This window comes from Gigantopelta aegis, chromosome 7 (genome assembly GCF_016097555.1).
Source record: "Gigantopelta aegis isolate Gae_Host chromosome 7, Gae_host_genome, whole genome shotgun sequence".
NCBI lineage: Eukaryota > Metazoa > Mollusca > Gastropoda > Neomphalida > Peltospiridae > Gigantopelta > Gigantopelta aegis.
Genome location: NC_054705.1, coordinates 31,006,697 through 31,030,154, shown reverse-complemented (window position 1 = coordinate 31,030,154; position 23,458 = coordinate 31,006,697). Strand labels below are relative to the sequence as shown.

Genomic DNA, 23,458 nt, shown 5'->3' with positions numbered 1-23,458 from the left:
AGGTGGGCGCATTACAAACCTGCATTAATCCTGTAAGAGTCAGAAATCTCCGACATCTACATCATTTATTGATCATCGGTTGCTGTTAAACATTTGATAATTCTGACTCAATGTCTTAGATAAAACCTGCTGGTAGTACTAAACCAAATAACCTCTGGCTGGGTCAAAGTTCGAGGTGCACCCAACTTTTGATAGAGAAGTGAACACCACAAGTCCTATGATTGGTGATAAATGTAAGTGTGTTGGTTATAAAAAAAATAGTTTCATCTGGGCAAAAAATGTATGCAATTTTATTCCATCTAGTACCACTGTGTCAAGTAGCCTTGTGCTTGAAACATGTATGGGGTACCTGTAAAAAAAAGTACTCTAATTTTGTGCGGAACTAGGGTAGTCGTATACGCCACCCGTTATCTCAAAAATGAGCAGCTTGACCCCCAATTTTTTCTGATTCATTTTAAAGGTGAGGAGTGGTAGTATTTATATCTGTGGCGTTTATGTCGATTGATACGCTGCCGGTAGGAGTTTTAGCCATATATGTTACTATTGTTATCTATGGGATTTGATTTGGCAGTATACACCCTGCTACATTTTTTCCACTGGTAACAAGGGATCTTTTTATATGTACCATCCCAGTACATCCCACAGCCTCTGATATACCAACTGGCTGGAATGAGATATAGACCAATGAACCACAGACATGGATCGATATTAGACCGACCACGCATCAGGCGAGTACTTAACCACTGGGCTACGTCCCGTTCCTTGGGACAAACCTAATCAGCGAATGGGTCCACCGAGGTGATTTGATTCTATGGTTATTAAAAACAGTGTATCTAGTTGAGAAGCCCTTATATTTGTTTCATAAAATTAGTTAATCAAAATGCCAACCTGTTGTTTGGAAATTGCTATCGTTGGTTGCTGAGTGTCCACATGCAGACACAGCCCGAGCGATGTGATGTTGTCCGAGGTTGGGGGGTTGTACTTGCAGGTGACCCCCAGGGTGGACGTAATATCCAGCGGCTTACACACTGACCAGCAGTGACCGGACAAATGGACGGTATACACTGCAAGGTTGTGCAGCTTGAAGGTCCATGGTAGCTTGTCTCCTGGAATGACAAAAGTTAATTTAACAGGGATGACCATAAAAGAAAGGAAGAAAGGAATGTTTTTATCTAACAACGCACACATTAAACACATTTTATTGTCCCAGCGGGCATTCATAACTGGGAAAATAAAAAGAATAATTTCTCACTGAGAAATTATTATGCATTAGTGTAAAGTTCAGTATTATTGGACGATTTGATGTATACAAAGCAATGACTTTGCCAGTACTAAATATGACATCATCACAATATGGCAAACGAAAACACAATGATGTTACGTACTTTAAAGGGTTTACATTTACATCCCAGTTTTAATTTTTAAATTTGAAATAAAATGCTATTTTAATACAATTCATAATACATTTTTGGACAGAATAAATATAACTTTTGGTTTTTAAATATTATCTGTGATCGTGAATAAAATACAGTTATAGTAATACTCAGAATAGTGTGTAAATCTGTTCAAATTGTTTTTATATAAATGTAGTCATAATGAAAATAGAAAGTTCTTAAACAAAACAAAAACAACTAAGGTAATAAATAGAATAACAAACTTAGTACCAGTTATTATTAAATTTATGTCCTTAGCCAATCAACTTCATAAAATAGAGATTATGGCACCAAAGTGTAATCTTTTTGTCTGAGAAACCTTTATAGAAAGTAAGTTGCCTTCATGCCTCTTTTTTAAACTTGTGATGTGTAAAAATCATATTTTCACAATTTGTGAAAATATGGTTTTCACACATCACTCATTGACATAAAATTCTTATTTGAAAACCCCCATGAAATAGCCTTTATTTATAAATAACAGTTAAAATATAATAAAGTTACCATTCTTTCTTATTTACACCATTTAATCAATTTTATCATAGTACAAATGTAATTCTAACCAACATTTCATAAGCTGACATTGTCAGAGTTAAAAAATGTCTATATTATTTATAGAGATGGGTCTATGTACCATGATTTATTGTGAAGACAAACTCTCAATTATTAGAATTTATAAAGTGCCCCAATTTCCTGTACATGTATAAAATGTGAAGCTATTTTTCCTTTTCATAAACTGGTAGTTTTTGCTTGAATCTATAATACGTGTATACTAACACAAGTGAAAAATAGATACAAGTGCAATATACCAGTACACTAAACAAATACTGTGATACGTATTGTTCAAAATTTATACTGTGGTATATAGGTACACTGGTTATATTGCGCATCTTTAATTATTTCCGTACCAACAAGGGATTCGCCAATCGCTGTTATTGGAATGTCTTGCACCAAGGGCACGACCTTGAGCCCCGAACTGTGTATACTGAATGATGGCAGACATATGACTAGAGTGTTTGGGCAGCAGCCATCTTGGAACGTGGCAGAGAAATCTGCGGGAATGTCCATCGTCGGTTCAGTGACACAGGGTGTGGTTTCTGGCAGAAACACACAGCAGTTCTTCACATTCACCTAGTCAATAAAAAATATACAACAGTTAGGGCAGTGACCCCAGTATTCGACCAGTACCCAGTATTCAACCAGTGTATTTATTTAATTACTATACTCGTTTAAACTGAATAGTATATAGATTTTCCCAACGTATTTTGAACATACATGACAGGGTGAACATTCTTTCTTCCGGAAATGCAATAGCAGACGATAACCATGTGAATGAACGTAAGTATATATTCATCAGCTATAGTGATAATATACAGCCATTTTTATAGCATGCTATTATACCATCCAACATCCCGTGAACATATGCAATACTTTTAATCCATTTGAAATCTTTGAAAATGTGTTTAATGTTATTATTTATAATCAAATGGAGCTGGCAATGCAATGTGACCTCAGTCATTATAATTTCAATCACGTGACCACGTGATCAAATAATGGCATATGATAGAGAGGGTTGCTCCAGTATTCGACCAATAGAAAAGCTTGAGGATACATTCCCAAAATAAACTCCCAAGAACCACAAATTTACTAATTTTATGTATTTTGGTGCTGTTTGTCAGGACTTACACAATTATGTTTTCTTTTATTTTCAATCTAATATCATTATTTGTAAATTGAGATTGGACCAAAGAGACTGTTCACCAGAAAGTAATTGTGCGTGTGTGAATGTGTTTATAAGTATGTGCTTGCATGCGTAAATGCATGAATATATGTTACAGTTGTTAAAATCAACACTTTTTGGACTTAGTTGTTTGATATATGCTGCATTTACTATAAAATAAACTTCAAAGTTTAGTTTTATTAGTTAATTAGAAAGTGGTCGAATACAAGGTCAGCTGGTCGAATACTGCACACTGTTCCTTGCGGCACTCAAACCTACTCTAGTCGGCGTATACTGCATGAACAAAACTTGGGTCTATTCAATGAATAGCATTGCCAGTAAGTATTTACGAAGAAAAACAAATATTAGCAAATGCCAATAAAATGAATATGTTATAATCCTTTCTTTCTTAAGTGGTCGAATACTGGGGTCGTTGCCCTAATTAAGTTCTTCACATTCACCTAGTCAATAAAAAATATATACAACAGTTAATTCAGTTCTTCACATTCACCTAGTCAATATAGAAAATATACAACAGTTAATTAAGTTCTTCACATTCACCTAGTCAATAAAAAATATATACAACAGTTAATTCAGTTCTTCACATTCACCTAGTCAATATAAAAAATGTACAACAGTTAATTAAGTTCTTCACATTCACCTAGTCAATAAAAAATATATACAACAGTTAATTCAGTTCTTCGTATTCAACTAGTCATTAAAAAAATATACAACAGTTAATTCAGTTCTTCATATTCACCTAGTCATTAAAAAAATATACAACAGTTAATTCAGTTCTTCATATTCACCTAGTCAGTATAAAATACATACAATAGTTAATTCAGTTCTTCACATTAATCTACAATTTTTTTTTAATATAATTTCAGCAATTCTTGTCATCATTTGGTAATTTTGACATGTAGTCTTAGAAAAGGAAACCTGCCACATTTTCCCATTAGCAGAAGGAATCTTTTATATGTGCCATCCCACAGACAGGATAGCACATACCACAGCTTTTGATATACCAATTGTGTTGCACTGACTGGAACAATAAATGGCCCAATGAGCCCATCAACAGTGATTGATTCCAGACCGAGCGATTTACCACTGGGCTACGTCCCGTCCCACACATCATATGGTAATTTTGACGAGTTGGCTTAGAGAGGAAACCCACCACATTTTCCCATTAGCAGAAGGAATATTTTATATGCACCATCCCACAAACAGGATAGCACATACCACAGCCTTTGATATACCAGTCATGGTGCACTTGCTGAAACGAGAATAGCCCAATGAGCCCATTAATGGGGATTGATTCTAGACCAACTGCACACAGCCGAGTGCTTTAACACTGGGCTACATCCCCCACACAAATAAAACATCCCACATTTCAAATATTTACGTCACTATTACCGTATTTGACCGGAAATAAGACCATGTCTTTGAATAAGCCCCCCTCCGTTTTGATAGCATTTAAGAAATTAGGCCCTCATTCGTAAATAAGCCCACACCCAACTTCGTCACCTTATAAATAACTCGAAATTGCAAGTTTGCTCAAAGTTCATTTAAAAGGTCATACCTCCTGCAGATAATTAAACACAAATGTAACACAATATTTTACCACCAGTGAGATTTAGCAGTCTAACAATAACAGTGTGTAACATTGTTTTCAATTTCATGCCTGCAGTATTTCTTTGAAGTATCCAAGCCCAAGTATGAACTAAAAACCAATGTCTATTTTTACCACCACACTGGGTCCGCAGTTAATGCTAATTAAGCAAATACCATATTCTGATTGGCTAAGAACAATGACCTTAGATTGACAATTTTTTGTAGTGTAAGCTGGCTGCCTGTGTCAGAAACGTGTATACGCTATTGAGTTTGTTGTTAATTGATGTTGTTTTAAGTCTTCTCAGCATTAAATTTTGGATGTAAATAAACCTCACTGGTAAGTAATTGTAACATAGAAGGTGTGTTTCTGATAATTAGATACTAGTAAAAAACCCACAATTTAATTAATAAACAATTATTATTTATTAATAACAAATGGAACACTAATTAATAGATATGCTACTGAACGTTTTTTGTTTTCTTCCTAGTTCATTTAATTATTATTATTTATTTTAATTATTATCTCTTTTTTTTCTCAACAAAACTGGCCCCTTGTCTGGGAATAAGCCCACCCCATGCTAAGCTCACAATGAGTTGTCTTGGCCCCCTGGGCTTATTTCCGGTCAAATACGGTATCATCAAATTACCAGGCAAAAATCAAATAATTACATCACCTTCATGATCAAATCACATCACACATATCAAACAACTGCTGTGAAATTACTATAATTATACCTGAACATGCAACATCCGCAGTAATGGAAACCAGACGGCCATTTTTCTTCCGAATCCATCTGCTGTTGTTAGTTCTGAAGCCTCAGCGTCGAGTTCTCTAGGGGAGACAACTTGGGAGGGAGTTTGTGTGTGTGACTGTTCTAGAGGCCGCGATCCAGTCGGGTTGGTTAAAGAGCTGCTGGAATGTACTGAAACTAAACAAGAATTTAAATCATTACAATATAAAACTACACACCTTTTAATAAAGAATTGTAAAGTGTTCTGTATTGTGATTGGTTAATTACATTCTTTTTCCAGGAACAAATGAAAATACAACCCGGAAAGCTAATGGCGTCATTAGAAAGTGACATCATTAGCAATTGGAACTGGCAAAGTTGACTATTCAAGGGTCTACAGTTAGATTGTAGCCAGGTATTTTTTTCAAGAAATACCAAATATACAGTTAGTTCTGTAGCAAAACTATTTAGTTTACAATGGACATAACCATATTGAGTTTTTAGATTTACGGGTGTTATTGTTTATTTGATGCCTGCAAATGTTTCATTTTTTACATGAGGCTAACGCCGTTGGTCAAAAATGACATTTGCGGGATCAAATAGACAGTAACACCCACAAATCTAAAAACTCCATATGGTTATCTCCTAATTCATACTTGGGATATTTTTTCAGTCCACTGAATGATGCAGTACACCACTGTTAAATCAATTTATTAGAACAGACATAATTAAATATTTTTATTGGGAATTTGTGGATAGCAATTTGGGAATTTTCAGTGCCACTTTCTTCTGGGAAGAAGCCTATGTTCGGACCCACAGAACGCCTGGAAAAATCCCTGGGACATTAATCACTTAATTCTGTCAGTAAATTGTCTACATTCACGTTTTCTTTATTTCAGTGCAAATTTGTAGGCACTTACATTTTCCGTAAATTATTTGTAAACTGACGAGTTTTGTTTGACGGAATTTTCAGTGCCACTTTCTTTTGGGAAGAAGCCCCATGTTCGGACCCACAGAACGCCTGGATAAATCCCTGCTCAATGCACCACATGCCATTCGAATAACACTAAAACACACTACTGTCCATGCGAAACAAATCAAATATATTCAATCAATACACTTCAAACATTAGCTATCCAATCCATTGTGTTATCAAACAGTTAAGTGAAATTTACTGTTCGTAGTTTTGTGTAATAGAGAAAATTTCAAGCATACTTACTTTGAGAAATATTTCCTTGTAAAGGTGAGGCTGCTTGAGCAAGGGCAAGGTCAACTGTGACTGACCTCTCCTCCCGCTTTGTGGCACTAGGCTGAAGGTGAGACTCGTAGGAAAACCAGTCTATGACTAAAGGGTCAAGGTTGATTACCAAACCTTCCATGTTAAGCAGTATCAAGGCAGGAGCTGAATAAACAAAACAATAAATTGAGTTACATTAAAGTTTGTTTTGTTTAATGACACCACTTGAGCTCATTGATTAATTAATCATTGGCTGTTGGATATCACACATTAGGTAATTTTGACATGCAATCTTTGGAGGAAATCAGCCATATATATTTTCAGCAGCAGCAAGGGATTTTTAAATGCACTTTCCTACAGACAGGACAGCATATACCACGGTTTTTGATATTTCAAATTGTGGGGTACTGATGAAGATGGAATTAAAAACAATCAGAGAATGGTCAAAAGAGGGGATTTGATCCTTCAACCTACGTTAGCCTGTATTTTTAATTTGCATTTTACCACAAACAGGACAGCACAGCACATACCATGGCTTTTGATATACCAGTAATGGTGTACTGATTAGGATGGGGAAAAAACCAGAGAATGGGTCCACTAAGGGTATTTGATCCTTCAACCCAAGTGAATGCTCTAAGGATCTGTTATATGCACTTTCCCACAGACAGGACAGTATATACCTCGGCCTTTGATATACCAGTTGTGAGGTACTGATCAGGACGGAGAAGAAAACAATCCAAGAATGGGTCCACAGAGAGGACTCGATCCTTTGACCCAAGAGAAAGTGCTAAAGGATCTTTTATATTATGCACTTTCCCACAGACAGGACAGCATATACCACAGCATTTGATAAACCAGTTGTGGGGTACTGATCAGGATAGAAAGGAAAACAATCAGTAAATGGGTTAACCAATTCATATGAACTTTGCCACAGACAGGATTCAATCCTTCGACCCAAGTGAATGCTCCAAGCCTGGATTTTTAATTTGCACTTTTCCACATACAGGACAGCAGATACCATGGCCTTTGATATACCAGTCATGGGGTACTGATTGGGATGGAAAAAACCCAATCAGTAAATGGATTCAGCAATTAATATGAACTTTGCCACAGACAGGACAGCACATATCATGGCCTTTGATATTTATATCATGAGGAGAGCCAAAATGTTAAAGTTTCTTTCATTTAATGATACAACTAGAGCACATTGATTTATGAATCATCAGCTACTGGATGTCAAACATTTGGTAATTATTTTACATATAGTCTTAGAGAGGAAACCCGCTACATTTTTCCATTAGTAGGAAGGGACCATCCCACCGACAAGGTAGCACAAACCACGGCCGTTGTGATACCAGTCGCGGTGCACTGAATGAAACGAGAAACAGCCCAACAGGCCCACCGACGGGGATCGATCCCAACCTGACCACACATCAGGTGAGCACTTTACCACTGAGCTACGTCCCACCACTTGAGCCTAAAGTAGTTCATAGGCTATATTGTTGAAGTCGTTTTCTTGTTCTTCAAATGAAGTGAATGTGTATTAAGCTGTGGTTAGTTGCCACCCTACAAGTAGCTTGACCCAGCTCATCAGTCTTCAGCAGTGATCCATGTTAGTCAGCCTCTACCTATTGACCCATCCAACTTGGCAGACCTACAGTGATCCATATTAGTATAGCCTCCACCCTCTGACCAATCCAGCTTGGTTGACCCACAGTGATCCATATTAGTCGAGCCTCCACTCTTGGACCAATCCAGCTTGTGTGATCCACAGTGATCCATGTTAGTCTAGCCTCTACCCGTTGGCCAATCCAGCTTGCGTGATCCGCACTGATCCATATTAGTATAGCCTCTACCCTTTGACCAATCCAGCTTGGGTGACCCACATTGATTCATATTAGTCTAGCCTCTACCCTTTGGTCAATCCAGCTTGGGTGACCCACAGTGATCCATATTAGTCTAGCCTCTACCCTTTGACCAATCCAGCTTGGGTGACCCACATTGATTCATATTAGTCTAGCCTCTACCCTTTGATCAATCCAGCTTGGGTGACCCACAGTGATCCATATTAGTCTAGCCTCTACCCTTTGGCCAATCCAGCTTGCGTGATCCGCAGTGATCCATATTAGTATAGCCTCTACCCTTTGACCAATCCAGCTTGGATGACCCACAGTGATCTATATTAGTATAACCTCTACCCTGTGACCAATCCAGCTTGGGTGACCCACAGTGTTCCATATTAGTCTAGACTCTACCCTTTAGCCAATCCAGCTTGAGTGACTATACTAGGAGCTGAAGCTGCTGTTGGTATAGCTCTCTGGATCACAGAGACATACAAGCTATCTCACCACGTCAAGGAATGGATCATGAAATAGATGTTATTGAAGTAAGAACTTACCCTCCAACATACTGGTGTTTTTCGGCAGCTGCAGAGTGAAGGAAAAGAGATCAGTCGTGACATCAGTACGAGGTAACTTGTGTTTGAAATAGCCTGGTGTGTGCAGCAGTGACGTATCGGACGGACCAGACATCAGAGGCTGAACCAGGTCTGAAATATTTAGGAATTGTTTGTTGGGTTTTTTTGTGAATTTATCAATGTATAATGGTCACAAATTACATAAAATTACTTAGCATAATGAAGCGATTTTATACTAAATTTGTGACTGTTAAACAGCGAAAACAAATTTTAAAAAGTCTGTCAGTTCTTGTGAATTTATCGATGAATAATCGTCACAAATTATATAAAATCGCATATCATAGTGAAGTGATTTTATACTAAATATGTGACTGTCAAACAGTGAAAATAAATTTCAAAAATTGTTTGTAATTTTTTGTGAATTTATCAGTGTATAACAGTAACAAATTATATAAAATTGTTCAGCGTAGTGAAGCGATTTTATATTAAATTTGTGACTTAAACAGTGAAAACAAATTTTAAAAATTGTTTGTCATTTTTTGTGAATTTATCGATGTATAACAGTCACAAATTGTATAAAATTGCTAAGTGTAGTGAAGCAATTTTATACTAAAGTTTTATTGAATGCATTAATATTTGACGTTATACCACTGGCTGGAATGAGAAAGAGCCCAATGATGGGGATCGATCCCACACCGACCGCACATCAGGCGGACACTTTACCGCCGGGCTACGTCACACCCCAAGAATCGTGCATGCAATACCTTTTGCATAAAACATCACTTGGAGCGATGCCAAGTTTCCTGTGTAGGCGGTAACAACAGGCGTGGAGCATGTCTTCAGCTGTACACCACCAACCACGACCTCCAACATCGGCATCTGTCGCGTCTTCGGCACCGGAATTACATTGTGATCTGCAAACATTAAAAAAAGTTAAAGCAACATACAGTATCAAGCTGCAGGCACTGGAAAATTAACTTAATTAATTTAACTTAGCCTAGGGCTTCTAGAATTTTTATAAAATCCACTAGCCATAGGATCAGTGATTTTAAAAATTTACTAGCCATGATAAAAAATTCACTAGCCCTACTTTACTTTAAGTTAATACAATTTTACTAAATAATAGTAATAACTGGATGTTATCTAAAGAGGGAGATAGAGCTTAAAAATACTAACATTGGGGGTGGGGGGGTAGGGTGAGAGCAGGATATACATATTTACAAAATAGACTTAACTGCAACATTTGACTCTTTTCTTCTTTTTTTTCACTAGCCGTCGGGCATGGTAACAGTAGTTATTTACTAGCCCAACACTGAATATCACTAGCCATGGGAGTCGGACTACCATAATCTAGAAAACCTATTAATAGCCTGACCTCAATAAATGGCACATTAAATTTGTTTTGTTTAACACCACCACTGGAGCACCTTTTTCCAGTAGCAGCAATGGGATTTTTGTTTTTTCTGTTTAAAACCACAAGACCACATTGATTGATTAATTAATCATCAGCTACTGGATGTCAGACATTTTGTAATTTTGACATGTAGTCTTAATTTCCCAAATGCCATTTAGGGCACAAACTGTTTTCGACCTAGTCGGTGAAATAGAAATTCACCTGATAGAACCACCAAAAAAATGCAGGTAATTTTTCAAGACACAGATGTATGTATAATTATTTCATCTGCTATTTAGCTTGTGATTCTGGGGGCAGGACGTAGCCCAGTGGTAGAGTGCTCGCTCGATGCGCGGTCGGTCTGGGATCGATCCTCGTTGGTGGGCCCATTGGGCTATTTCTCGTTTCAGCCAATGCACCATGACTGGTATATCAAAGGTCGTGGTATGTACTACCCTGTCTGTGGGATGGTGCATATAAAAGATCCCTTGCTGCTAATCGAAAAGAGTAGCTCATGAAGTGGCGACAGCAGGTTTCCTCTCTCAATATCTGTGTGGTCCTTAACCATATATGCACCATCCCACAGACAGGATAGCACATACCATGGCCTTTGTTACACCAGTTGTGAAGCACTGGCTGGAACGAGAAATATCCCAATGGGCCCTCCGATGGGGATCGATTCTGAATCTGGATGGAGTACAAACAAAACAACTTAGCAAATTCACCTGTTTCTGGAAAGAGGTCCTGCAACAGACTATCCTCACTAAAGCAAGATGGACGGGGTGTCTCCTGTAGCCATGACGATATGATTCTCACAGTCAAAAGAATGCTTGCCTTCGACATGTTTACAGACAGTTGGGAAATTTCAAACATTTGGTCTGTCAAAGGCAGATACGAGTTTTTCCTGCAAACATAAATTTATACTCATGTTAATCATGTCCTTGACACACAACAGTTGTGTAATAATAAAAAAAAAAAAAAAAATAGAATTAATTAATTAAATCTGTAATGGACAGGATCCATGCAATGGTTGGAAATTTTAAAAGTATTTTTGAAGTCAGCATCACAAAAAAACATATAAATGACCCTTAGTATTTAAACAGATATCCTTATATTTTTTGCTGATGCTAACGAAAAAGTTTGTTTAGATTAATCATCACCTATTGGATGTCAAACATTTGGTAAGTTTGACACATAGTCATCAGAGAAAACCTGCTACATTTTCTAATGTAGAAAGGGAGCTTTTATATGTACTTTCCCACGGCACTAGTTGGAAGGGGAAAAAACAATCAGCTGAATGGATCCACTGAGGTAGTTCAATCCTGTGACGCAAGCACCTCAGGCAAACATTCAACCGACTGAGCTAAATCCCATCCACCATCTCCAACTCATAAGGGACTCACATAAAAACATAAATGTAGACTCACAATTAAAAGTAAATACTGTAAAACGGGTATTATTCGCGAATGTATAATTTTCGCGTTTTTCGCGTTTTTAATTTAGCCGCGAAAATTACACTTACGCAAACAATAAAATCCATTGGAACAAAAAAGAAACCCACCCGAACAGTTTAGCAATTTTGGCATGCTGTTCTGCATCATACAGTCTATATTCACCGTTTTTTATTTACGATTTGTAGAAGTGTTTAATTCATCAACAGCATCATTGGCGGGCCTGTGTCGATTGAACTTCTTCGATCGTTAAACACGTTGAAGGGTCAGGTAAACCAACAGTTTCAGGTTTGTCCATGTTTTTTTTAACCTGCCATAACACTGTTTTTGTGAAGAATGATAAATGTAGTTGATTTTTGGAACAGACATTCTTACTGGTATTGTTAAGCTGTGAATAAACATTTAGAAATTAGTATAATGAGCCATTTTTAATTGGCCAATCAAAATAAGGGACACAAATGGTTTCCGGAAAAACGTCATCGACAAGTGACAAAAACAAAAGAGGTGAGACGTTTTTAACAACCGGTGTTTAAACATTAAAACAAGATTACTAGTACAAGTGTTTGTCTTTATTTCACGCTTTCTGGAGAGTTGATTGAACCACTTCCTGGATTAATTTCATTAATTGTACACACAGTGTGGTCGCTGCTGGACATGTGGCTGCAGCACTTAACGGAGTCGCTCAGAAAGGGATAATATTACGTATACCTCTGTTGACCACTCTAGTGTTGATTTAATGTTATGTACCAAAGTATAGTTTTCATGGGCATACATAGGATTTTGAAAAGGGGGGTTCCAAAATAGATTGCAGAGATATTGGGCATATATTTCTATGTTGAGTTTTGAAAAGGGGGGTTCCAAACTAGATTGCAGAGATATTAGGCATATATTTCTATGTTGAGTAAATAAAATAATGTCAGATATCAATGTCAGATGTATTAAATTATAAAAAAAGTGATTTCAGGGGGGGTTCGGTCGAACCCATTGAACCCCCCCTATGTACGCCCATGTTTTTTTTACGTGTTAGTAATTTAAAAAACAAAAAAAAAAAAACAAAAAACCATGACACCGCGAAAATTTTAAAAAGCGAACTGCCTGCATTTTTGATATCGCGAAAATTTACTGCCGCGAATAATACCCGTTTTACAGTAATTAAAATCTTGACAGTATTTAGATTAAACTTCTTTAGACTACAATAACAAAATTTGGCCAGTATTTAGGTTCACGGACTTAAATGAAAATACAAGAAGTAAATGTTTAAAATCTTGCCTGTATTTATGTTAAATGACTGTAGGTTACACACCACCATTAATTACTCCATGCAATTCAATACAGTTTCTATGTCAGAATATATTCTGTGAAAAATACATCACTATCGAGAGGGTCATGTGACTACTAATTTTAGGGAATGCTCTCAACTGACAAGTACTGTGTAAAAAAATCAACACAGGTTGACCACGAAATTTTTCAATTAACGGCCTCTATGCCTGACAATCACCTCATGATGCTGTTATACAATTGGCAACATACCTCTTACACAGTTGTTATCAGTTAGTACTGCATATAACAAGTAACTTCAAACCAATGGGTTACTGAAATCCTACAGAGGTCAATCAAAAAAATATTTCAAAAAGCATATCAGAATTTTGTAGTATTTTTTATATGAGGAACTATTTCCTAAACAGGACTATATTAAGCTGCTACAACAAGTAATGCAGTGTCTGCGCTTAACTTTTTTTTTTTAGTTGCCATCCGGGCAAGTGGTGACAGCACTTTCACTTGCCCGGATTTATTTTCACTTGCCCGAATAATATTTTTGATTATTGATTTTTTTTTAAATATATAAAAAATCGGTCGCCAGGCGGGCAACCTTACTGTGGGTTTTCAGTCGCCCGTCGTCGTTTTCAGTCGCCAGGGGCGATCGGGCGACCGTTAAGTTCGAACCCTGGTAATGCCAAATAGTGGTGTAGTGCCTTAAGGCAACAAATAAATAGGTTACATCCTGGCCCCTACGGTTAAATGACTTTCGCTTGAAGGAAATGATTAAAATCTTGCCAGAATTTCGGGAAGAGAAGTTTGTTGAGAAGCACCACCCCACTGGATGGAGGGACCACCGTCAGGAGGTGGGAATGTGTAGCACTGGGCTCAACTCTCAACAAGCCAGCGTGGAAGCCAAATATCTGCAAACACAAAGAAACTCATTCAGTGAATATTACACACAACACTCCACTTAAAGCCCCAACACTCCACTTAAAGCCCCAACACTCCACTTAAAGCCCCAACACTCCACTTAAAGCCCCAACACTCCACTTAAAGCCACAACACTCCACTTAAAGCCCCAACACTCCACTTAAAGCCACAACACTCCACTTAAAGCCACAACACTCCACTTAAAGCCCCAACACTCCACTTAAAGCCACAACACTCCACTTAAAGCCACAACACTCCACTTAAAGCCCCAACACTCCACTTAAAGCCCCAACACTCCACTTAAAGCCCCAACACTCCACTTAAAGCCCCAACACTCCACTTAAAGCCCCAACACTCCACTTAAAGCCCCAACACTCCACTTAAAGCCCCAACACTCCACTTAAAGCCACAACACTCCACTTAAAGCCCCAACACTCCACTTAAAGCCCCAACACTCCACTTAAAGCCCCAACACTCCACTTAAAGCCCCAACACTCCACTTAAAGCCCCAACACTCCACTTAAAGCCCCGGTCACACTGTCATGGATCGTCTGGCCGGATTCACGATGGATGAAAACCTCGCGGATGACCCCGGATAATGGTCTATCTGCGGTCTCCTACAGATGCACCACTGTTTAACTATGGTTTTCGACAGATAAGCCAAGGATTATTAAGGATAGGGGTTAGTTGACAATGGGGAGTGCTAAAGTTTAGTACGGACCATAACGGATTGTCACGAATGATGCCGGATCGTATTCGTGACTAACCCGGCGTCCTGACCCTTGACAGTGTGACCGGGGCTTAAAGGGGCATTCTCATTATACAATTAGTTGCATAGACTTGTCGCATGCAATAAAATCGTACTGTGAGAACAGCTAAATCAGAGTCCTACTGATTAAAACATGTCCTATTTCTCATAACAAATTGTAAGCTCTTAGCCAATCATATTACATTTACTTAAAGAGTCATTCTTATTATGCGAGTAGTTGTACAGACTTTTAATTTTTCCATTAGTAGCAAGGGATCTTTTATACACACCATCCCATAGATGAGAGATAATCCAATGAGTCCACCAACGGGGATCGATCCTGAACCGACCACACATCAAAGGAGCATTTTACCACAGGATTATGACCCACCCTAATTTTAAGATACATGTGGAACTTCAGTGTAGTACAGAACCACAATACATGTGTGTTACGATTAGGTAACTGACCAGTTATGCAAAATTATTCATTTAACTAAACGAAAGAAAGAAATGTTTTAACGATGCACTCAACATATTTTATTTACGGTTATATGGCGTCAGACCACACAGATATTGAGAAAGGAAACCCGCTGTCACCACCTCATGTGCTACTCTTTTCAATTAGCAGCAAGGGATCTTTTATATGCACCATCTCACAGACAGGATAGTACTTACCACTGCCTTTGTTACACCAGTTGTGGAGCACTGGCTGGAACGGGAAATAGCCCAATGGGTCCACCAATGGGGATCGATCCTAGACCGACTGCTTTACCACTGGGCTACGTTCCGCCTGCTATACGTCAGAAGTCAGGTTACATACAGTGAAACCACTCTAAATTAGACCTTCTGTCAACTGATATTTCCTCAAAACCAGACTTTTTTTTTAAAAATTGGGAAATTTCTCATTCAGCCTGAACGGGATAAAGCTGATATCCTAAGTCATTAACTAGTTATTATCTTTATCCTGCAGACCATAAACATTAAGAGGAAAAGCTATTATTTCTGTTATTTCAGCCACATTGTGCGATGACCTAGAGGTAAAATGAGCGATACTGTAATGTAGTTATGCATGCAACGTCAAAAGTCATATCCTGCTACTATATGGATATGACTTTGCTTTATTTGTCATTATAATCTGTCAATAGAAACGATGGTTGTAGAATAAAATTGTAAGGATTATTTCTGTTATTTCAGCTACATTGTACGATGACCTAGATGTAAAATGAACGATATTGTAATGTAGCTATGCGTGTCACGTCAAACGTCATGTCCTGCTACTATACGGATATGACTTTGCTTTATCTGTCATCATAATCTGTCAATAGAATCAGTCAGTGGTTGCAGGATAAATTACCTTTATCTGCGTGTGTGAGTTACAGTAGTAGAGGAGGTTGCTTGACGGACCGGCGATGTTGCTCACCAGTCGTACCACCCTGGCGGGATACATGGGAGAAATGACCTGTAGTTCACACCGTGACACACAGATCTGAGTCGCAGGCAGAACGTGACCACTTTGCTTTTCCGCACCAGACTTAGAATCCTGAAGAAAAGTTTAAAAACATCGAGTTAACAATTGAAACAAGCATTCTGAGATTACTGCTAAAGCAATTGATACATGTCTCTTACCGGAACAAGCATTCCGAGATTACTGCTAAAACAATTAATACATGTCTCTTACCGGAACAAGCATTCCGAGATTACTGCTAAAGCAATTAATACATGTCTCCTACCGGAACAAGCATTCCGAGAGTACTGCTAAAGCTATTAATACATGTCTCCTACCGGAACAAGCATTCCGAGATTACTGCTAAAGATACATGTCTCCTACCGGAACAAGTGTTCCGAGATTACTGCTAAAGCAATTAATACAAGTCTCCTACCAGAACAAGTGTTCCGAGATTACTGCTAAAGCAATTAATACAAGTCTCCTACCGGAACAAGCATTCTGAGATTACTGCTAAAGCAATTAATACAAGTCTCCTACCGGAACAAGCATTCCGAGATTACTGCTAAAGCAATTAATACAAGTCTCCTACCGGAACAAGCATTCCGAGATTACTGCTAAAGCAATTAATACAAGTCTCCTACCGGAACAAGCATTCCGAGATTACTGCTAAAGCAATTAATACAAGTCTCCTACCGGAACAAGCATTCCGAGATTACTGCTAAAGCAATTAATACAAGTCTCCTACCGGAACAAGCATTCCGAGATTACTGCTAAAGCAATTAATACATGTCTCCTACCGGAACAAGCATTCCGAGATTACTGCTAAAGCTATTAATACATGTCTCCTACCGGAACAAGTGTTCTGAGATTACTGCTAAAGCAATTAATACAAGTCTCCTACCGGAACAAGCATTCCGAGATTACTGCTAAAGCAATTAATACAAGTCTCCTACCGGAACAAGCATTCTGAGATTACTGCTAAAGCAATTAATACATGTCTCCTACCGGAACAAGCATTCTGAGATTACTGCTAAAGCAATTAATACAAGTCTTCTACCGGAACAAGTGTTCTGAGATTACTGCTAAAGCAATTAATACAAGTCTCCTACCGGAACAAGTATTCCGAGATTACTGCTAAAGCTATTAATACAAGTCTCCTACCGGAACACGCATTCCGAGATTACTGCTAAAGCTATTAATACATGTACCCTACCAGAACAAGCATTCTGAGATCCCCTACTGGGGACAACACATTTTTGTATCTCCTATATTCAAGGGCCTTAAATCTGTGAAAAATGGGTAAATCACCACAAACATCAAACATGATATGTAACAGTACATAATAAAGCTATACACAAAATTAAAGCTCAATATCTCAAGGCATTGTGAAAAAAAATATCTGGAACAAAATTTTCCCTACATACATTGTGATGAACAATCATAGGTGAAACCATAAACCTAGTTTCACTGATCTAGAACTTATTGTTTGTGATCAATGGAGCAAAACATGAAACTTTAACACTGAGCTTAATGCAAACGTTGATAACATCTCCAGAAATGTAATACTTAAATATCTCCCCATTTCACTTCATAATGAACGAATGTTTAACGACACCCCAGCACAAAAACAGAGATCTGTCATTGGGTATCAAAGGAAAAAAGTTTGTTTTGTTTAAAGACACCACTAGAGCACATTGATTACTTGCATGTACATTTGGTAATTCTGACATATAGTCATCAGAGGAAACCCACCACATTTTTCCTAATACAGCAAGGGATCTTTTATATGTATTTTTTCTCATAGACAGGAAAGCATACACCACGGCCTTTGACCAGTTGTGGTGCACTGATTGGAACGAGAAAAAAAAGCCCAATAAGTTGAATGGATCCACAGACGTGGTTCGATTCTGAGACGCAAGCACCTTGAGCAAGCATTCAACTGACCGAGCTAAATCCTGCCCCTCATAATGAATGAATGTAGCAGGTTTCCTTTGATTTACCAGATTTGTCAGAATTACCAAATGTTTGACATCCAATAGCCGATGATTAATTAATCAATATGCTTTAGTGGAGTTGTTAAACAAACAAACTTTTAACTTTTCATATGAACGAACGAACGAACGAACGAACAAACGAACGAACGAACGTCTAATGACACCCCTAAACAAAAACAAAGATTGGCCATCAAGTGTCAAACAAAGGTAAGTACATCGATATGATTAGGATTTTCTTTTTAGGCAAGTGAGAAAATGTTTTCTTCTTTACACTTTTCTTTTTTGATGCTTTGTAGTTTTTCTTCTTTATGTCACACCGAGCATGCTCGGCCGCATGGATGGTTACGATTGGCTCGATTAGGGTCAGCTGATACGTGTGTGTGGGGATGAATTCCTCCAGACTCTGAATCTCCTCCTCACTCAGCTGAGATCTCTCGCTCTCGTCCGGGACTGAAAATATAACTCATAGAGATTATTATACGAGCTTATTTCAACCACTGCTAGAAGGAGACGACGAAATGATGTCATATTTCACATGGAAAGTCCGCACTAGGACTGGAGAAAACAACATCATGTTATACATTGCTTTCCAAAATTACGTCATCACACTTGTTATTACACGTGTGCTTCGTATGATTATTATTAATTCGATTATGTTGAACCATATGGATAATAAACAGTTTTTCATGCTTCACAGGTTTTAAACTCAACCTCAGAAATTATCAGCAATTTGGTGAATTTTTCAGAAAATATGTAGCTAAATTTAAGATTCACTAAGCCGAATAGACAAAATGGTGGTACATCTATAACTGACACAACTTTTAAACTACTTTTTAGAGAACTTGTAATGAAATATATTCACCAAATTAAACTCGTCATTTATTTGCATTTGGAGATCAACAGTTTTGTCATCAACCAAATTCCATGACTTTCCCTAAGTTTTACGGGCATTTTTAATCTTTCTTTTTTTTTCCTTTTTTTTTGATGCCGATTGCACTATTTTAAATCAGTAAAAAAAAATTAACAAACACACATTTATCACCAATGACAGGAATTGTGGTATTAACTGCTCTATCAAAAGTTGCGTGCACCTTGAACTTTGACCTAGCTGGAAGTTATTTGGTTTAGTAATACATGTACCTTGAACAATGTTTTTTGTAAATAATTTCAGTTGGATTTGACATAAGAAGAAAAGTAAAAGTGTTTTGAAAATAACAAAAAAAACACTATTTTAGAAAACAATCGGCTCAGAAATAAATTACCAGTAGTAAACACCATAGTAAGAAAACAGCATTCCCTGTGGGAAGGACTACAGGACATTTTCCCAGTAACTAAGTACTATTTTCTATGATTGTAGTTATCTACAGAGTATATTATTACATGTTTTGAAGCTGCCATATGGTTGGTACTGGTGGTCCCAGGCACAATGAATGACTTTCTGCACACGATGGACAAAGGCTGACGTGACATTCAAGCGACATTGGCCAATAAGGAATCGGATCGTGGCATTTTCACGGAAAAACATCATTTCCGAATGGTCACCGGTGGTCGAAGATTTACTCCCGGCTGTAACATATGAAAATACAAACATAAAGATGATAGATTTACTCCTGGCTGTAACAGATGAAAATTCAAACATAAGAATGATAGATTTACTCCCGGCTGTAACAGATGAAAATTCAAACATAAGAAAGATAGATTTACTCCTGGCTGTAACAGATAAAAAATTCAAACATAAGAATGATAGATTTACTCCCGGCTGTAACAGATAAAACATTCAAACATAAGAATGATAGATTTACTCCCGGCTGTGACATGAAAATACTTCAGGGACAGTATATTTAGACATATGCAATGTCTCAGTAACTAACTTACTGTACACTGTGGTACATGAAATCGACAAAATTAGTCATTTATTAATATTCAACCAATTATACATCCAACCCAGGCGGTATTCCAGTATTTTAATTAATGGTCTACATAGGGTGGCCTTAGCACACACTTGTTTCAGCCAGTGTACCACGACTGGTATATTAAAGGCTGTGGTATGTGCTATCCTGTCTGTGGGATGGTGCATATAAAAGATCCTTTCCTACTAATGGTAAAATGTAGCAGGTTTCCTCTAAGATTATATGTCAAAATACCGAATGTTTGACATCCAATAGCCGATGCTTAACCTTCTGACTACGGCAGGCGAGATATCTCGCCCGACGTAACGTCAGTCGATATACTGTACACTGTATACAGTGCATTCCCCAATTCATATTTCCCGCCGTTTTGCACACGACACTCACCGGAAACGGAAATATAATTGAAGAAAAAAGATTTGTTTTCAAAATGGTGGTTTTTGTTTTGATTTTTTCAATTGAAAATACCTTGAAATTTTGAGTTCAAAAAGTGGTTTTCGGCAAGTATTTTCGCTTGACAACAATGGCGGCACGTCGCGGTAATTTTCAGGGATCGATAGCTGATTGTAACAGCTAATTTGATAATAAATTTGATCGTTTTACCAACAACGAAAATTACCAAATATTGCAATATGAATCGTAGTTCTGGTTTTAAAAAAAATTCTGGTCAGAAAACCACTATTATCGGGAATAATGGACATAAATACTGGACAGCTGGCCACAAATGCCCGTAAGTAAATGCAACTTTTTCGATTTTTTGCCTAATTTTAATCACCATTAGCCGATCTAAAATAATAAAAATTACAAAAAAAGACACGAAAATAATACTTATCGATTCATATATGAACTTTATTTCATGTATTTATGAAACATTTAAGTGAATATATGTGAGTAAAAATTATAAACTTGTACCCACTCAACGTGGTTTTTGTTAAAAATTAATCCAGTAGTCTAAAGGTTAAAGGGACATTCCTGAGTTTGCTGCATTTTTTAAGATGTGATCGACTAACAGAGACTTTTTAACAATTGTAATTATATATCAAATATATTTTTCTGCATAAAATATTAGTGGAGTATATTAAACGTGTTTCTGATTGTTCTAATATTTGTACTAGGCTAGATTTCATTTTATTGCCTAAAATAAAACAAATTCATACGTACGAAACTATTTGATGACAAAATCCAGTTTGGGCTTCTTACAAATATTAAGACGACCAGAAACACATTGAATATACAGACACTGATATTCTAAACAAGAAAATATATTTATCACGATAGTTTAATCGTAGAAATATTTTATTAGTTGGAAACATCTTACAATACAGCAAACTCAGGAATGTCCCTTTAATAAATCAAAAGTTTGTTTTATTTAACGACGCCGCTAGAGCACATTGATTTTTTATCTTATCGGCTATTGGACGTCAAACATATGGTCATTCTGACACTGTTTTTAGAGGAAACCCGCTGTCGCCACATAGGCTACTCTTTTTACGACAGGCAGCAAGGGATCTTTTATTTGCACTTCCCACAGGCAGGATAGCACAAACCATGGCCTTTGTTGAACCAGTTATGGATCACTGGTCGGTGCAAGTGGTTTACACCTACCCATTGAGCCTTGCGGAGCACTCACTCAGGGTTTGGAGTCGGTATCTCGATTAAAAATCCCATGCCTCGACTGGGATCCGAACCCAGTACCTACCAGCCTGTAGACCGATGGCCTGCCACGATGCCACCGAGGCCGGTCTTTAATAAATCAATGTCAGGCCTTTGAAAATTGCGAGAGCAATAATTTAGTTTTTGCGTGTCGCTCGCGTAAAGATAGTTTAGGTAACCAATTTTTCATTTGCGCATTGAATTTATGACTTCATTTACATGTTCATGATAGGCAGTGTTCTCGCTGGGTGAAAATTAATGAAGGGTGGCCCCACCTGTCAAAAAAATAAAAAAAAGGGAAAGCTTGGTTACCATATATTATTGTGTGTTGGTCAACTTTGTGGCAAGACATACTCCTTATTTTGCATATAAAAGATCCCTTGCTGCTAATCGAAAAAGAGTAGCCCATGAAGTGGTGACAGCGGGTTTCCTCTCTCAATATCTGTATGGCCCTTAACCATATGTCCGACGTCATATAACCATAAATAAAATGTGTTGAGTGCATCGTTAAATAAAACATTTCTTTAGAATCTATTTTAACATACAGTGTGTTTTCTCTGGGATCTGCATTACGTAGTTGTAGTCCATCCAAAAGGCACCGTAACGCTGGAGGCCATACTGTTCTGTGTAAGTTGCCAGGTGGCGCTCTTCATCGAGCGGAAATTCCCTCACATCACCGAGGTTTTCCGGGGAATTAGGGTCAAACAGGGACTGAGACAGGAAGTTCATCTGTGTCTTGTTCTCAAGAGGTTCCCCAGCATGCAGCAGGACTTGACTCTACAGTGAATACATATAACACACAGCCATGAAATATAAAGATGTATAATATACATAGCCATTAAATATAGATTTATAATATACCATGAAATATATAAATATATAAATAGGCACAGTCATGAAATATATATATTTAAAATATATGCATAGCCATTAAATAAAGAGATTTATAATATACATAGACATTAAATATAGATATTTATAATATATATAGCCATGAAAAATAGAGATTTATAACATATACAGCCATGAAATACAGAGATTTATAATATACACAGCCATGAAATACAGAGATTGATAATATACATAGCTATGAAAAATAGAGATTTATTATATACAGTCATGAAACAGAGATTTTATAATATATACAAAGCCATGAAATATAGAGATTTTCAATTATTTGTACTTTTATTACAGTATAGATACATGACAGATATAAATAATGTGGGGGAAAGGTCCTATTGAACTTTAAGAATAAATTTCTACAAAAAATTAGGGATTGCTAATTAGAAAGTCAGTAATCAAAAATTTAAAAACAAAATGCTTCCTGAATGGTGGAAATATGAAACAATGCTGGTCCAATCAACAATTCAGTAATTATTGTGAATTTCACCACCTCATTAACTGACAATTAAAATACTAAACTAGCTTGCCTGTTATACCATTTTTATGAAACTTGTGAACGGTGTTGGTATTAGACCCACTTTCACCGTCAGATACCAAAACTGTTCACTCGTTTCATAAAAATGGTAT

General features: G+C 37.3%; 1 protein-coding gene across 1 annotated transcript in view; it reads right to left on the bottom strand.

The window, feature by feature from the left end:
* The window catches only part of LOC121378021 (vacuolar protein sorting-associated protein 13B-like), a 92,560-nt gene that overhangs the window by 59,566 nt on the left and 9,536 nt on the right, over positions 1 to 23,458 (bottom strand). The window contains exons 6-17 of the mRNA XM_041506118.1: positions 22,474 to 22,705; positions 19,749 to 19,934; positions 18,640 to 18,818; positions 16,282 to 16,467; positions 14,045 to 14,169; positions 11,264 to 11,442; positions 9,910 to 10,059; positions 9,128 to 9,277; positions 6,712 to 6,894; positions 5,497 to 5,690; positions 2,339 to 2,561; positions 889 to 1,106 (exon numbers count right to left, since the gene is read on the bottom strand). Of these exons, the coding sequence (XP_041362052.1) occupies positions 889 to 1,106; positions 2,339 to 2,561; positions 5,497 to 5,690; positions 6,712 to 6,894; positions 9,128 to 9,277; positions 9,910 to 10,059; positions 11,264 to 11,442; positions 14,045 to 14,169; positions 16,282 to 16,467; positions 18,640 to 18,818; positions 19,749 to 19,934; positions 22,474 to 22,705 (2,205 nt within the window). The remainder of the gene's footprint in view (positions 1 to 888; positions 1,107 to 2,338; positions 2,562 to 5,496; positions 5,691 to 6,711; positions 6,895 to 9,127; positions 9,278 to 9,909; positions 10,060 to 11,263; positions 11,443 to 14,044; positions 14,170 to 16,281; positions 16,468 to 18,639; positions 18,819 to 19,748; positions 19,935 to 22,473; positions 22,706 to 23,458) is intronic.